The sequence below is a fragment of the Colossoma macropomum genome, unplaced genomic scaffold (genome assembly GCF_904425465.1).
Source record: "Colossoma macropomum unplaced genomic scaffold, Colossoma_macropomum, whole genome shotgun sequence".
Lineage (NCBI taxonomy): Eukaryota > Metazoa > Chordata > Actinopteri > Characiformes > Serrasalmidae > Colossoma > Colossoma macropomum.
In genome coordinates, this window is record NW_023494788.1 from 6,019,190 (window position 1) to 6,034,475 (window position 15,286).

General features: G+C 44.7%; 3 protein-coding genes across 4 annotated transcripts; all 3 read left to right on the forward strand.

The window, feature by feature from the left end:
* Positions 1–378: 378 nt before the first annotated feature.
* Positions 379–5,491, forward strand: LOC118806506 (collagen alpha-1(I) chain-like). Its single transcript, XM_036567936.1, has 5 exons — positions 379–430; positions 511–585; positions 2,638–2,760; positions 3,010–5,303; positions 5,447–5,491. The coding sequence occupies exons 3-5, from the start codon at positions 2,745–2,747 to the stop codon at positions 5,489–5,491; spliced, it is 2,355 nt and encodes a 784-aa protein (XP_036423829.1). The 5' UTR covers positions 379–430; positions 511–585; positions 2,638–2,744.
* A 3,722-nt stretch (positions 5,492–9,213) lies between these two features.
* On the forward strand, positions 9,214–12,557 carry LOC118806372 (collagen alpha-1(I) chain-like). Of its 2 annotated transcripts, none has more exons than XM_036567786.1 (5): positions 9,214–9,295; positions 9,369–9,443; positions 11,026–11,148; positions 11,398–12,143; positions 12,215–12,557. In XM_036567786.1, the coding sequence occupies exons 1-5, from the start codon at positions 9,238–9,240 to the stop codon at positions 12,311–12,313; spliced, it is 1,101 nt and encodes a 366-aa protein (XP_036423679.1). In that variant the 5' UTR covers positions 9,214–9,237; the 3' UTR covers positions 12,314–12,557. The 2 variants fall into 2 exon arrangements, with proteins under 2 accessions (XP_036423679.1, XP_036423678.1); XM_036567785.1 differs by having other exon boundaries at positions 11,398–12,093; positions 12,165–12,557.
* A 746-nt stretch (positions 12,558–13,303) lies between these two features.
* On the forward strand, positions 13,304–14,652 carry LOC118806507 (mucin-1-like). Its single transcript, XM_036567937.1, has 2 exons — positions 13,304–14,003; positions 14,522–14,652. Exons 1-2 carry the CDS (start codon positions 13,304–13,306, stop codon positions 14,650–14,652), a joined length of 831 nt encoding a protein of 276 aa, XP_036423830.1.
* The last annotated feature ends 634 nt before the right edge of the window (positions 14,653–15,286 follow it).

Genomic DNA, 15,286 nt, shown 5'->3' on the forward strand with positions numbered 1-15,286 from the left:
AAAAATAAAACACGTTGGTGGGGTTAATTATATATTAAGGTTTTGGCCTCTTGCAACAAATCTGCCTAATATTTATGTGAAGCAAGTGTGCTGGATTGAACCACAGGTCGTAGTCAACACTCTCTCTTGGCTTCTCTTGTTCATGAGAATAATCAAATAATAGGAAGCGAGAAGCCCTGTAATTTAATTTAGAAGAATATTTGGTTAATAAGGAGGATAAACTCCAGCCAATAGGTGAGAATGTGTAGTCTCTGTGGCTCCACCCAGCACTAATTGTTGCTAATGAGCTCCATTCGGATGATACATCCTCCAGGCACACTTTTGTTTTAAAAACTCTTGGCAGTTGCTAAGAGCTTTCAAAAAAGGACCATCATGGATGCCCTGGACATTTTCCTTTGGTTATGTTTAAGTCATCCATGGGTTTGCCAAGGTTGGTTAGTTTGTGAAACTTCAAGCGTCTTCTAGTTTCGTATTGGTTTTAACTGCTTTTAACCCTTTTTTTTTTTGTAGTGTTAAGCTCTCCTGTTAGACGCCAGTCAAACCAGTCACCACTCCAAGATGTGGGACTCTTATCTGGCCACAGAGGTGAACTCTCTCTTTGTGCTATTTTCCTCTTTAGGGCTGAAGGCAGGTCATGTATTAGGCCTGTATCTCAAACAGAAATTGAATGTTGATTTAAAGATACTAAAGCTGCGAGTGTAGCACTTTCACACAATACTGCACACATTTGCTACTAAGTCACTTATTAATGATGATAATGCAAGTTCAGTTTGTGATCAGGAGGTTGGGGTTGACTTGTGCAGCTTTCACTCTCTGCCATGTGTTAGGGTGACTCAACTAGCTGAACTTTATTTGCTAAAATAAAGACACTTTAAATGATGGAAGATTATTTTCTGAAATTAGTGCAGTCTTGGCTAGACTAATGTGATGCATTTGTGCCAACAAGTCCCATTATGTTATGGCAGGGGTGTCCAATCTTAGCCACAAAGGGTGTGGCTACAGGTTTTCATTACAACAAATCAGGAGCACCCGATCAGTTGTTTAAAGACTGAGACTGACTGTTTAAATGAGTGTACCCACACTGGCCCTTTGTGGATAAGATTGAGCGCCCTTGTTTTATGAGGGTGGTTGGCACTATAATAAGGTTAAAACAGCAACCACATGTCCTTAAATTAAAGGTGAGGAATGTTTCATTTGTGTTGGAACTGTTGTACACAGGTCCTGTGTGGAAAGCAGAAACCTTTTGTAAAAACATTACTTGTAGTTTCATGTTTGCATAGGTAATACACAATGTCTGTGTTGGAGCAGAACTTTGTATCTCAATTTTTGTTCTTTCCTCTTGATTGTAAAAGACCACTTGCCTCTTACATCGTGTTGAATTTTCATAGTGAACGGACCACTAGAATTGATCCAAATAGACTTGGAGGATCCATTAAGTTAATGTGGTGTCCTGTGGGTTTTTTTGGCCCCTCTGTGACTTTACCTTTTTGGAGATACAAGACTTTGTCCCAACAGTGTGATGTAGTTTAGATTAAGTTTTCATTTTGAGACACCCTTATAAAATGGTCTAAAGCTTAGCAGTAGCAGTAACTTCATACAAATTTGATGTGAATTGAATGTAAGCACTGCATCATTGTTGTTTAATGTATGTAGTGTATAATATAAAATGTTTGATAATAGTCCTACATATGGCCAACCAAGTCCACTCACGTCAGGACCCAACTCTCTTAGCTAGTTAGCATTACTCATCATTGGCTTTCACGATATCAAAATATCGCTGTGTTGATCTTTGATCTTTAAACACATTCTGAAACTTATTTACTTAGGGATGCTTTTTTATATTTTTTTTTTATAAATGAGCACAGATAAAGTGCAGAGCACAGGAAAAGTGCCACCCCAACCCCCCCCCCGCCCCTTACAATCTGTTAAAGTTCTGGGGTGGATACTTGGGGAAACAGTTTGGACAGTCTTAACAAACCAGGACCATGGTGTCTTCTAACCCTCGAATCAAATTTGGCAGCTCTAGCAGTTCTCGAAGTTTTGGGTATCTTATTGTCATTGGTCATATCTGAGTGTAATAACACTTATTGATTATACTGGGTAATGTGTAGTGTTATGCTGTGACTACCATAGGATGCCATACCCTTCTTTTGAATGTTGCACTAAGATGGTCCTAGGTTAAGAGGGTCATTAGGATGGCTGTTGTAACCTCCATGAAGCTTTGAGAATCTGGCCCTGGGGCGCTTGTCAAAATGGATGAATGTTGGTCAAGAGGGCAGATATGTTTGAGAGGCCCTCTACTGACACAGATGTTAACTGTGCCAACCAACCCTATTCTACTCTTTACCCAATTCTGGAGAGATAACATAGTGAAAATGGGCCACAAATGGAACACCATATTTCTCATTTACCTCCTACCACTGCTTAATTTATACATTTGAATAAACCAGTAAGTTTAGTAGGTATAAATATCATGGTTTGCTACTAAATGAAATTTGCTGCAGTCTCTTTCTGGTTGTAGATTAATGTGAACATACCCTAGGTCAAGCATACAGCTTCATTAGTCACTTAATGCTGGTTGAATGAGTGAGGAGGATTGCCCAGTGAATGAAGTTAATGCCTATATGTTTTCTCCAGATACACACTCACCCTTTGTCCAGCAAGTGCATGACTACCATAAGGCTTCAGTGACAATAGAGGATGTCTTGGCTGCGCTACTCTCTCTGGGAAGCATATCTGACCCTATGGAGGCACAAAGAGGTGGAAATGTGCCCTTTTATCACTTTACACCAGTATCATTCATCCTTTTATTCCCTTTCTCTTTGGCAAATACCAGGTATTAAATAGTTGGGCTATGGGATATGGGATACCCCATTCAACTTCAGTAGGCTGGGTAAAATTATGGGGTCCAAGCTTGAATAATCATGTCTTTAATGTTCTTTCTGTAGTGGGAACAAACTGTACTGCTGCTTTGCAGTACTGAACCAATCTGATTTCTTTTTCGTACAGTGTACTTGGAAATTCAGGGCTTAATGGTGGATGAGGAACAAAAAGGGCATTATCTGTCCAGTCAAGTGAAGGTAGAGCCTAATTTACAGGCTGTAAACTCAGCAGGGACTAGTGGGCCTGGATTGAGTTCTTCAGTGAAGTCCAGTTCTGGAAAAGGTGCTTCTGGGAAAGTGAACCCTCATGAAAGCTGTGAGGGAGCTGCTGGGTCTGGGTCCAGTTCTGAAAAATATTATTCTGGAAGGGTGAGCCCTCCGGGAAATACAGGTGAAGCTGCTGTGCCACAGCCTGGATATGGGGAAGGTTCTTCTGGAAAGGTGAGCCCTCCTGCCAAAGGAGGTGAAGCTGGACCATCACAGCCTGGACACGGGGAAGGTTCTTCTGGAAAGGTGAGCCCTCCTGCAAAAGGAGGTGAAGCTGCACCATTACAGCCTGGATATGGGGAAGGTTCTTCTGAAACGGTGAGCCCTCCTGCAAAAGCAAGTGAAGCTGCACCATCGCAGCCTGGATATGGGGAAGGTTCTTCTGAAAAGGTGAGCCCTCCTGTAAAAGCAAGTGAAGCTGCACCATCGGAGCCTGGATGTGGGGAAGGTTCTTCTGAAAAGGTTAGCCCTCCTGCAAAAGCAAGTGAAGCTGCACCGTCACAGCCAGAAAATGGGAAGGGTTGTTCTGGAAAGGTGAGCCCTTCAGCAAAAGCAAGTGAAGCTGCACCATCACAGCCTGGATATGGGGAAGGTTCTTCTGGAAAGATGAGCCCTGCTGCAAAAGGTGGTGAAGCTGCACCATCACAGCCTGGATATGGGCAAGGTTCTTCTGAAAAGGTGAGCCCTCCTGCAACAGTAGGTGAGGCTCCACCATCACAGCCTGGATATGGGGAAGATTCTTCTGGAAAGGTGAGCCCTCCTGCAAAAGCAAGTGAAGCTGCAAAAGCAAGTGAAGCTACACTGTCACAGCCTGAATGTGGGAAAGGTTCTTCTGAAAAGGTGAGCCCTCCTGCAAAAGCAAGTGAACCTGCACCATCACAGCCTGGATATGGGGATGGTTCTTCTGGAAAGATGAGCCCTGCTACAAAAGCAAGTGAAGCTGCACCATCACAGCCTGGACATGGGGATGGTTCTTCTGAAAAGGTGAGCCCTCCTGCAAAAGTAGGTGAGGCTCCACCATCACAGCCTGGATATGGGGAAGGATCTTCTGGAAAGGTGAGCCTTCCTGCAAAAGCAAGTGAAGCTGCACCATCACAGCTTGGATATGGGGAAGGTTCTTCTGAAAAGATTAGCCCTCCTGCAAAAGCAAGCGAAGCTGCACCGTCACAGCCAGAAAATGGGAAGGGTTGTTCTGAAAAGGTGAGCCCTTCAGCAAAAGCAAGTGAAGCTGCACCATCACAGCCTGGATATGGGGAAGGTTCTTCTGAAAAGGTGAGCCCTCCTGCAAAAGCAAGTGAAGCTGCAAAAGCAAGTGAAGCTACACAGTCACAGCCTGGATATGGGCAAGGTTGTTCTGAAAAGGTGAGCCCTCCTGCAAAAGCAAGTGAAGCTACACCGTCACAGCCTGAATATGGGAAAGGTTCTTCTGAAAAGGTGAGCCCTCCTGCAAAAGCAAGTGAAGCTGCACCATCACAGCCTGGTTATGGGGAAGGTTCTTCTGGAAAGGTGAGCCCTCCTGCAAAAGGAGGTGAAGCTGCACCATCACAGCCTGGATATGGGGAAGTTTCTTTGGGAAAGGTGAGCCCTCCTGCAAAAGGAGGTGACGCTGCACCATCACAGCCTGGATATGGGGAAGGTTCTTCTGAAAAGGTGAGCCCTCCTGCAAAAGCAAGTGAAGCTGCACCATCGCAGCCTGAATATGGGGAAGGTTCTTCTGGAAAGGTGAGCCCTCCTGCAAAAACAGATGAAGCTGCACCATCACAGCCTGGACATGGGGAAGGTTCTTCTGAAAAGGTGAGCCCTCCTGCAAAAGCAAGTGAAGCTGCACCATCACAGCCTGGATATGGGGAAGGTTCTTCTGAAAAGGTGAGCCCTCCTGCAAAAGCAAGTGAAGCTGCACCATCGCAGCCTGGACGTGGGGAAGGTTCTTCTGAAACGGTGAGCCCTCCTGCAAAAGCAAGTGAAGCTGCACCATCACAGCCTGAATATGGGGAAGGTTCTTCTGGAAAGGTGAGCCCTCCTGCAAAAGCAGATGAAGCTGCACCATCACAGCCTGGACATGGGGAAGGTTCTTCTGAAAAGGTTAGTCCTCCTGCAAAAGCAAGTGAAGCTGCACCCTCACAGCCTGAATATGGGGAAGGTTCTTCTGGAAAGGTGAGCCCTCCTGCAAAAGCAAGTGAAGCTGCTGCTGCTACTGCTGGTGGTTTTGCTGCTGCATCAGAGGTTAAATCCGAGAAAGAGCCTTCTGGGAAGTTGAACCCTCTAGCTAACACTGGAGCTGTGGTATCTATGCCCAGTTCTGGCAAAGAGATTTCTGGCAAAATGAAGCCTCCTGCAAGTAAAGCCACTGCATCTAGATTTTCGCATCTAGATTTAAATTTTCCTGCTATCCTAATGGAGTCCAGTTCATCTGGTATGACTAGCTGCAATCCTGATTCTTTAGAAAAGGTAAACTCTCCTGTAAACCTGAATGGTGCTGCCAATACTTGGCCCTCTGTGATGCCTGCCTCAGATTCCTTTGGTGAGGTACAGTCTCTGGTACATCCACGTTTGGCTTCTGATGAGATGTTTAAAGGAAAAAAGCCTTCTGGATCTACACAATCTGCCTTGGCAAAAGGTAAGAACTACTTAGGTATAGCCAAGCCTCTGAAAATAAAGCTGTGTTACTTGTTCAGTGTGAAAGTGGAATTCACAAAATGAATGTCAGAAGGCAATGTTAGTCCTTCTTTATTGCCCAGTTACTTAACATTGCACAAGGATCTGTCGTTTAGTCATGTTAGTCAAAGTATACTTGCATATTGCTGCTGTCAAAACAAACCTTATCTCTCTTTTTGTCATGGTTTTTTTATTTATTTATTTATATACTTATTTATGTATGTATGTTAAATATAATATTATTGGGAGATCTAGTTCCACTAACTTCCAAAGTTCAGATCTCTCCCCCCCCCCACCCTTCCTCCCTCATGTAAAGTAACTGTTTTGGAGGTACAAGGTTTTGTTCTGACAGCAGCCATATGCATTGCTGTTTGAGATGGAGCCCCTGAAATCTATCCTTCATTCTGGTGCAAGATGAGCTACACATTCCAATTCACCTATGACTGGCATGCATTTGCCAATTAGTTTGATTCTTTTTCCCCTAGAGCATTTGTGGTCGCTTAAATCAGAAGTGGAGCGTGAGGGTTTCAGGGCAGTGAATTCTGCTGGCCATGTGTTCCAGGATGAAGCCTTCAGTCATGTAGTGGCCCAAGAATTTCAGCATGTAAATGTGTGACTGAACCTGAGCTTTAGCACTCAGCCTCTGTTTGTGATGTCTGAGTGGCTAGACAATAAATCTTATTGCTCCCTGGAAATGTCTCCTCTTGCTTTTTTTTATGGTTTTGTTTATGGGCAGAGATGACTTGTGTGGCATTTGTGACCAACTGAGACCAAACAGTAACCCATCCATCCATCATCTAAACCGCTTATCCTTCTGGGTCACGGTGGGGTGCTGGAGCCTATCCCAGCTGTCATTGGGCGGAAGGCAGGATACACCCTGGACAGGTCGCCAGTCCATCGCAGGGCAGACAGACAGACATACACATTCACACACACTCACACCTAGGGGCAATTTAGTGTGTCCAATTGACCTGACTGCATGTTTTTGGACTGTGGGAGGAAACCGGAGTACCCGGAGGAAACCCATGCAGACACGGGGAGAACAGGCAAACTCCACACAGAAAGGACCCTGGTCGCCTGGCCAGGAATCGAACCCAGGCCCTTCTTGCTGTGAGGCGACAGCGCTACCCACTGCGCCACCCCCAAACAGTAACATGCTGTTTAATTTTAGAAAAGACCCAAGAGCACCTGTTCTTTTGTGTAGAACTAACAATGAACAGAGGTGCTCTATGGCCATTGGTGTTGAGAACAAAGTCATTAGAGATTTAATATATGGTCTGTCGAGTTGTAACATACATGTACTGCAGGTGACATGGAGCCCTGTATGTCATTTTGTGCAGAAATAATAATGGCAATATCACATCTGGAACTGAATTAATGGCATCTTTATTTGGATGTCATTGGCAAGTCAAAACCGTAGCAGACATTGCGTTGATCTTTGAACAAGATGAGGCCATTGCAAGCTGGTTAAAAGTCTTTTATGAGGTGTTGTATCCTCCAGTGTTGCCCACTGCATGTCTGAATGACAAGCTGGTAATATGAATCTCGTCCTTGGGCAATCTCAAGACTCTAGATCTATTTGTGTGTCTGTTCCTTACTGCCTGACCCTGTAAGTAAAGTGAACAGACACCTTAACATACATCACTTTCACAAACCAGTTGCAAGGATAGTTTGGGGTTATGTGTCAAAAAGCAATGCAATGGAATGCAAAAAGCAATGGTATTTATTGCATGTTTACTTTCCCCTAGTTTAGAAATGACAAGTGCAGAGATGTCCTATTAGGAGCTGTTGGGTGCTTCTGGGATTCAAATATAAACCTCAGCTGCTGGGCTCAATGTTCCCTGCTTAAGTAGTGGCTCTACCACCACACCTTAACATGATAGAGACCTCATACTATTCCTCTTTTGCAGCCTATTCCAAATAATCAAATGAAATTTACAGGCTGCTGCTCCAGATTTTGCCTAATCTGGTAACCATGTGGATCCACATAGCAGTCAGCTCTGCCAATATATTTAGTGAGGCCATGGGCTACAGATCAGGCAAAATCACAAACAATATGAGAAGTTTTATTCACCCATTTGGATGCAGGCCCTGCCATCAGGAAGTTATTTAATCAGTTGAATCAGGAAAACAGTAAATGCTGCAGTGCCCAATGTGGTCCCAAACCCTGAGCTGCCTTCCTGCAAAGCCTAGTTCTAAACACAATCTGCCACACTGCTCCAGCTAATCAGCCACTTCCCAAATGCCTGATTGGCTGGATCAGTTGTATTAGAGTTAAGTAAAGGGGCAGGGCACCTTACTGGATACCGGTTGGAATTATAATTTGCAGGAAGGTAGATCTCAAGGAGGAAGGCTGAGTTGGTATTTATTTAGTAAGGCAATATGTGGCTTTGGACGCAGCCCTTGATTGGCTGCCTTAAGTTTAAGCTAAGGTTAGAGTGGGAGGGGGCAGAGCAGCTTATTAGATACAGGTTGGAAGTAATCTCTGCATCAGTGGTCACCAGCCTCTGTGTTGAAAATCTGCTTTCCTGGAAAGCAGTGTTCTCTGACCCTGGTCCTAGGCAAAGGTACATTCCTGCAAAGCCTAGTTCCAACCACAATCTGCCACAGTGCTCCAGCTATTCAGCCTCTTCCTAAATCCTTGATTGGCTGGATCAGATGTATTAGAGTTAAGTAAGGGGTGGTGCAGCTTACTGGATACAGGTTGGAACTGTACTCTGCAAGAAAGTAGATCTTCAGGAGGAAGGCTGGTGACCACTGGTCTAGTTCCAACTTCAATCTTCCACACCAGTTAATTAGCTTCCTGAGAAGTCCTTGATTGGCTGGATCAGATGCATTTGTGTTACCTGAGGGGTGGGGCAGCTTGTTAGATGCAGGTTGCAGGAATGCAGATCTTCAGGAGGAGGGTTGGTGACCATTGCTCTGCATGGAAGTAGATTTAGATTTCCAGAAGGAGACAACTGAAATAAGCCTTGCGACCACAATTGCCAAACCAGCTCTGACTACAAAATGAATGATATAAAAAATAAAATAAAACACATTGGTGGGGTTAATTATATATTAATTATATATATATTATATATTATATATTATTTGTTGCCTCTTGCAACAAATCTGCCTAATATTTATATATTTATGTGAAGCAAGTGTGCTGGATTGAACCACAGGTCGTAGTCAACACTCTATCTTGGCTTCTCTTGTTCATGAGAATAATCAAATAATAGGAAGCGAGAAGCCCTGTAATTTAATTTAGAAGAATATTTGGTTAATAAGGAGGATAAACTCCAGCCAATAGGTGAGAATGTGTAGTCTCTGTGGCTCCACCCAGCACTAATTGTTGTTAATGAGCTCCATTTGGATGGTACATCCTCCAGGCACACTTTTGTTTTAAAAACTCTTGGCAGTTGCTAAGCGCTTTCAAAAAAGGACCGTCATGGATGCCCTGGAAATTCTCCTTTGGTTATGTTTAAGTCATCCATGGGTTTGCCAAGGTTGGTTAGTTTGTGAAACTTCAAACTTCCTCTAATTTCATATTGGTTTTAACTGCTTTTAACCCTTTTGTAGTGTTAAGCTCTCCTGTTAGACGCCAGGCAAAGCAGTCACCGCTCCAAGATGTGGGACTCTTATTTGGCCACAGAGGTGAACTCTCTCTTTGTGCTATTTTCCTCTTTAGGGCTGCAGGCAGGTCATGTATTAGGGCTGTATCTCAAACAGAAATTGAATGTTGATTTAAAGATACTAAAATTAAAGGTGAGGAATGTTTCATTTGTGTTGGAACTGTTGTACACAGGTCCTGTGTGGAAAGCAGAAACCCTTTGTAAAAACATTACTTGTAGTTTCATGTTCGCATAGGTAATACACAATGTCTGTGTTGGAGCAGAACTTTGTATCTCAATTTTTGTTCTTTCCTCTTGATTGTAAAAGACCACTTGCCTCTTACATCGTGTTGAATTTTCATAGTGAACGGACCACTAGAATTCATCCAAATAGACTTGGAGGATCCATTAATTTCCCTTCAAAGTTAATGTGGTGTCTTGTGGGTTTTTTTGGCCCCTCTGTGACTTTACCTTTTTGGAGATACAAGACTTTGTCCCAACAGTGTGATGTAGTTTAGATTAAGTTTTCATTTTGAGACACCCTTATAAAATGGTCTAAAGCTTAGCAGTAGCAGTAACTTCATACAAATTTGATGTGAATTGAATGTAAGCACTGCATCATTGTTGTTTAATGTATGTAGTGTATAATATAAAATGTTTGATAATAGTCCTACATATGGCCAACCAAGTCCACTCACGTCAGGACCCAACTCTCTTAGCTAGTTAGCATTACTCATCATTGGCTTTCACGATATCAAAATATCGCTGTGTTGATCTTTGATCTTTAAACACATTCTGAAACTTATTTACTTAGGGATGCTTTTTTATATTTTTTTTTTATAAATGAGCACAGATAAAGTGCAGAGCACAGGAAAAGTGCCACCCCAACCCCCCCCCCGCCCCTTACAATCTGTTAAAGTTCTGGGGTGGATACTTGGGGAAACAGTTTGGACAGTCTTAACAAACCAGGACCATGGTGTCTTCTAACCCTCGAATCAAATTTGGCAGCTCTAGCAGTTCTCGAAGTTTTGGGTATCTTATTGTCATTGGTCATATCTGAGTGTAATAACACTTATTGATTATACTGGGTAATGTGTAGTGTTATGCTGTGACTACCATAGGATGCCATACCCTTCTTTTGAATGTTGCACTAAGATGGTCCTAGGTTAAGAGGGTCATTAGGATGGCTGTTGTAACCTCCATGAAGCTTTGAGAATCTGGCCCTGGGGCGCTTGTCAAAATGGATGAATGTTGGTCAAGAGGGCAGATATGTTTGAGAGGCCCTCTACTGACACAGATGTTAACTGTGCCAACCAACCCTATTCTACTCTTTACCCAATTCTGGAGAGATAACATAGTGAAAATGGGCCACAAATGGAACACCATATTTCTCATTTACCTCCTACCACTGCTTAATTTATACATTTGAATAAACCAGTAAGTTTAGTAGGTATAAATATCATGGTTTGCTACTAAATGAAATTTGCTGCAGTCTCTTTCTGGTTGTAGATTAATGTGAACATACCCTAGGTCAAGCATACAGCTTCATTAGTCACTTAATGCTGGTTGAATGAGTGAGGAGGATTGCCCAGTGAATGAAGTTAATGCCTATATGTTTTCTCCAGATACACACTCACCCTTTGTCCAGCAAGTGCATGACTACCATAAGGCTTCAGTGACAATAGAGGATGTCTTGGCTGCGCTACTCTCTCTGGGAAGCATATCTGACCCTATGGAGGCACAAAGAGGTGGAAATGTGCCCTTTTATCACTTTACACCAGTATCATTCATCCTTTTATTCCCTTTCTCTTTGGCAAATACCAGGTACTAAATAGTTGGGCTATGGGATATGGGATACCCCATTCAACTTCAGTAGGCTGGGTAAAATTATGGGGTCCAAGCTTGAATAATCATGTCTTTAATGTTCTTTCTGTAGTGGGAACAAACTGTACTGCTGCTTTGCAGTACTGAACCAATCTGATTTCTTTTTCGTACAGTGTACTTGGAAATTCAGGGCTTAATGGTGGATGAGGAACAAAAAGGGCATTATCTGTCCAGTCAAGTGAAGGTAGAGCCTAATTTACAGGCTGTAAACTCAGCAGGGACTAGTGGGCCTGGATTGAGTTCTTCAGTGAAGTCCAGTTCTGGAAAAGGTGCTTCTGGGAAAGTGAACCCTCATGAAAGCTGTGAGGGAGCTGCTGGGTCTGGGTCCAGTTCTGAAAAATATTATTCTGGAAGGGTGAGCCCTCCGGGAAATACAGGTGAAGCTGCTGTGCCACAGCCTGGATATGGGGAAGGTTCTTCTGGAAAGGTGAGCCCTCCTGCCAAAGGAGGTGAAGCTGGACCATCACAGCCTGGACACGGGGAAGGTTCTTCTGGAAAGGTGAGCCCTCCTGCAAAAGGAGGTGAAGCTGCACCATTACAGCCTGGATATGGGGAAGGTTCTTCTGAAACGGTGAGCCCTCCTGCAAAAGGAGGTGAAGCAGGAGCATCATGGTCCAAATCTGGGAAAGGTCCTTCTGGGAAGCTGAGCCCTTCTGCAAGAGGAGGTGAAGCAGGAGCATCATGGTCCAAATCTGGGAAAGGTCCTTCTGGAAAGGTGAGCCCTCCTGCCAAAAGAGGTGAAGCTGCACCATCACAGCCTGGATATGGGGAGGATGCGTTTGGAAAGGTGAGCCCTCCTGCCAAAGGAGGTGAAGCTGCACCATCACAGCCTGGATATGAGGAAGGTTCTTTTCGAAAGGTGAGCCCTCCTGCAAAGGAGGTGAAGCTGCACCATCACAGCCTGGATATGAGGAAGGTTCTTTTCGAAAGGTGAGCCCTCCTGCAACAGGAGGTGAAGCAGGAGCATCATGGTCCAAATCTGGGAAAGGATCCTTCTGGAAAGGTGAGCCCTCCTGCAAAAGGAGGTGAAGCAGGAGCATCATGGTCCAAATCTGGGAAAGGACCTTCTGGAAAGGTGAGCCCTCCTGCCAAAGGAGGTGAAGCTGCACCATCACAGCCTGGATATGGGAAAGGTTCTTTGGGAAAGGTTAGCCCTCCTGCAAAAGCAAGTGAAGCTGCACCATCACAGCCTGGATATGGGAAGGGTTCTTTAGAAAAGGGTGGCCCTCCTGCAAAAGCAAGTGAAGCTGCACCATCACAGCCTGGATATGGGGAAGGTTCTTCTGGAAAGGTGAGCCCTCCTGCAAAAGCAAGTGAAGCTGCACCATCACAGCCTGGATATGGGAAGGTTCTTTGAAGGCCCCCTGCAAAGGAGTGAGCCCTCCACTGATTTTCTGAAAGGAGCCCTCCTGCAAAAGAGTGAAGCTGCACCATCACAGCTGGATATGGGGAAGGTTCTTCTGGAAAGGTGAGCCCTCCTGCAAAAGCAGGTGAAGCTGCACATCACAGCCTGGACTGGGGAAAGGTTTCTTCTGGAAAGGTGAGCCCTCCTGCAAAAGCAGGTGAAGCTGCAGCATCACAGCCTGGATATGGGGAAGGTTTTTCTGGAAAGCTGAGCCCTCCTGCAAAAGCAAGTGAAGCTGCACCTCACAGCCTGGCATGGGAAGGGTTCTTCTGGAAAGGTGAGCCCTCCTGCAAAAGCAAGTGAAGCTGCACCATCACAGCCTGGACATGGGGAAGGTTCTTCTGGAAAGGTGAGCCCTCCTGCAAAAGCAGGTGAAGCTGCAGCATCACAGCCTGGATATGGGGAAGGTTTTTCTGGAAAGCTGAGCCCTCCTGCAAAAGCAAGTGAAGCTGCAACATCACAGCCTGGACATGGGAAAGGGTCTTCTGGAAAGGTGAGCCCTCCTGCAAAAGCAGGTGAAGCTGCACCATCACAGCCTGGACATGGGGAAGGTTCTTCTGGAAAGGTGAGCCCTCCTGCAAAAGCAAGTGAAGCTGCACCATCGCAGCCTGGACATGGGGAATGGTTCTTCTGGAAAGGTGAGCCCTCCTGCAAAAGCAAGTGAAGCTGCAACATCACAGCCTGGACATGAGGAAGGTTCTTCTGGAAAGGTGAGCCCTCCTGCAAAAGGAGGTGAAGCTGCACCATCACAGCCTGGACATGAGGAAGGTTCTTCTGGAAAGGTGAGCCCTCCTGCAAAAGCAAGTGAAGCTGCAAAAGCAAGTGAAGCTACACTGTCAAAGCCTGGACATGGGGCAGGTTCTTCTGGAGAGGTGAGCCCTTCAGCAAAGGCAAGTGAAGCTGCTGCTGCTGCATCAGAGATTAAATCTGAGAAAAAGCCTTCTGGGAAGTTGAACCCTCTAGCTAACACTGGAGCTGTAGTATCTATGCCCAGTTCTGGCAAAGAGATTTCTGGCAAAATGAAGCCTCCTGCAAGTAAAGCCACTGCATCTAGATTTTCACATCTAGATTTAGATTCTCCTGCTATCCTAAAGGAGTCCAGCTCCTCTGGTATGACTAGCTGCAATCCTGATTCCTTAGAAAATGTAAACCCTCCTGTAAACCTGAATGGTGCTGCCAAAACTTGGCCCTCTGTGATGCCTGCCTCAGATTCCTTTGGTGAGGTACAGTCTCTGGTACATCCACGTTTGGCTTCTGATGAGATGTTTAAAGGAAAAAAGCCTTCTGGATCTACACAATCTGCCTTGGCAAAAGGTAAGAACTACTTAGGTATAGCCAAGCCTCTGAAAATAAAGCTGTGTTTAATTGTTCAGTGTGAAAGTGGAATTCACAAAATGAATGTCAGAAGGCAATGTTAGTCCTTCTTTATTGCCCAGTTACTTAACATTGCACAAGGATCTGTCGTTTAGTCATGTTAGTCAAAGTATACTTGCATATTGCTACTGTCAAAACAAACCTTATCTCTCTTTTTGTCGTGGTTTTTTTATTTATTTATTTATATAAATGTATGCATGTTAAATATAATATTATTGGGAGATCTAGTTCCACTAACTTCCAAAGTTCAGATCTCTCCCCCCCCCCACCCTTCCTCCCTCATGTAAAGTAACTGTTTTGGAGGTACAAGGTTTTGTTCTGACAGCAGCCATATGCATTGCTGTTTGAGATGGAGCCCCTGAAATCTATCCTTCATTCTGGTGCAAGATGAGCTACACATTCCAATTCACCTATGACTGGCATGCATTTGCCAATTAGTTTGATTCTTTTTCCCCTAGAGCATTTGTGGTCGCTTAAATCAGAAGTGGAGCGTGAGGGTTTCAGGGCAGTGAATTCTGCTGGCCATGTGTTCCAGGATGAAGCCTTCAGTCATGTAGTGGCCCAAGAATTTCAGCATGTAAATGTGTGACTGAACCTGAGCTTTAGCACTCAGCCTCTGTTTGTGATGTCTGAGTGGCTAGACAATAAATCTTATTGCTCCCTGGAAATGTCTCATCTTGCTTTTTTATGGTTTTGTTTATGGGCAGAGATGACTTGTGTGGCATTTGTGACCAACTGAGACCAAACAGTAACCCATCCATCCATCATCTAAACCGCTTATCCTTCTGGGTCGCGGTGGGGTGCTGGAGCCTATCCCAGCTGTCATTGGGCGGAAGGCAGGATACACCCTGGACAGGTCGCCAGTCCATCGCAGGGCAGACAGACAGACATACACATTCACACACACTCACACCTAGGGGCAATTTAGTGTGTCCAATTGACCTGACTGCATGTTTTTGGACTGTGGGAGGAAACCGGAGTACCCGGAGGAAACCCATGCAGACACGGGGAGAACAGGCAAACTCCACACAGAAAGGACCCTGGTCGCCTGGCCAGGAATCGAACCCAGGCCCTTCTTGCTGCGAGGCGACAGCGCTACCCACAGTAACATGCTGTTTAATTTTAGAAAAGACCCAAGAGCACCTGTTCTTTTGTGTAGAACTAACAATGAACAGAGGTGCTCTATGGCCATTGGTGTTGAGAACAAAGTCATTAGAGATTTA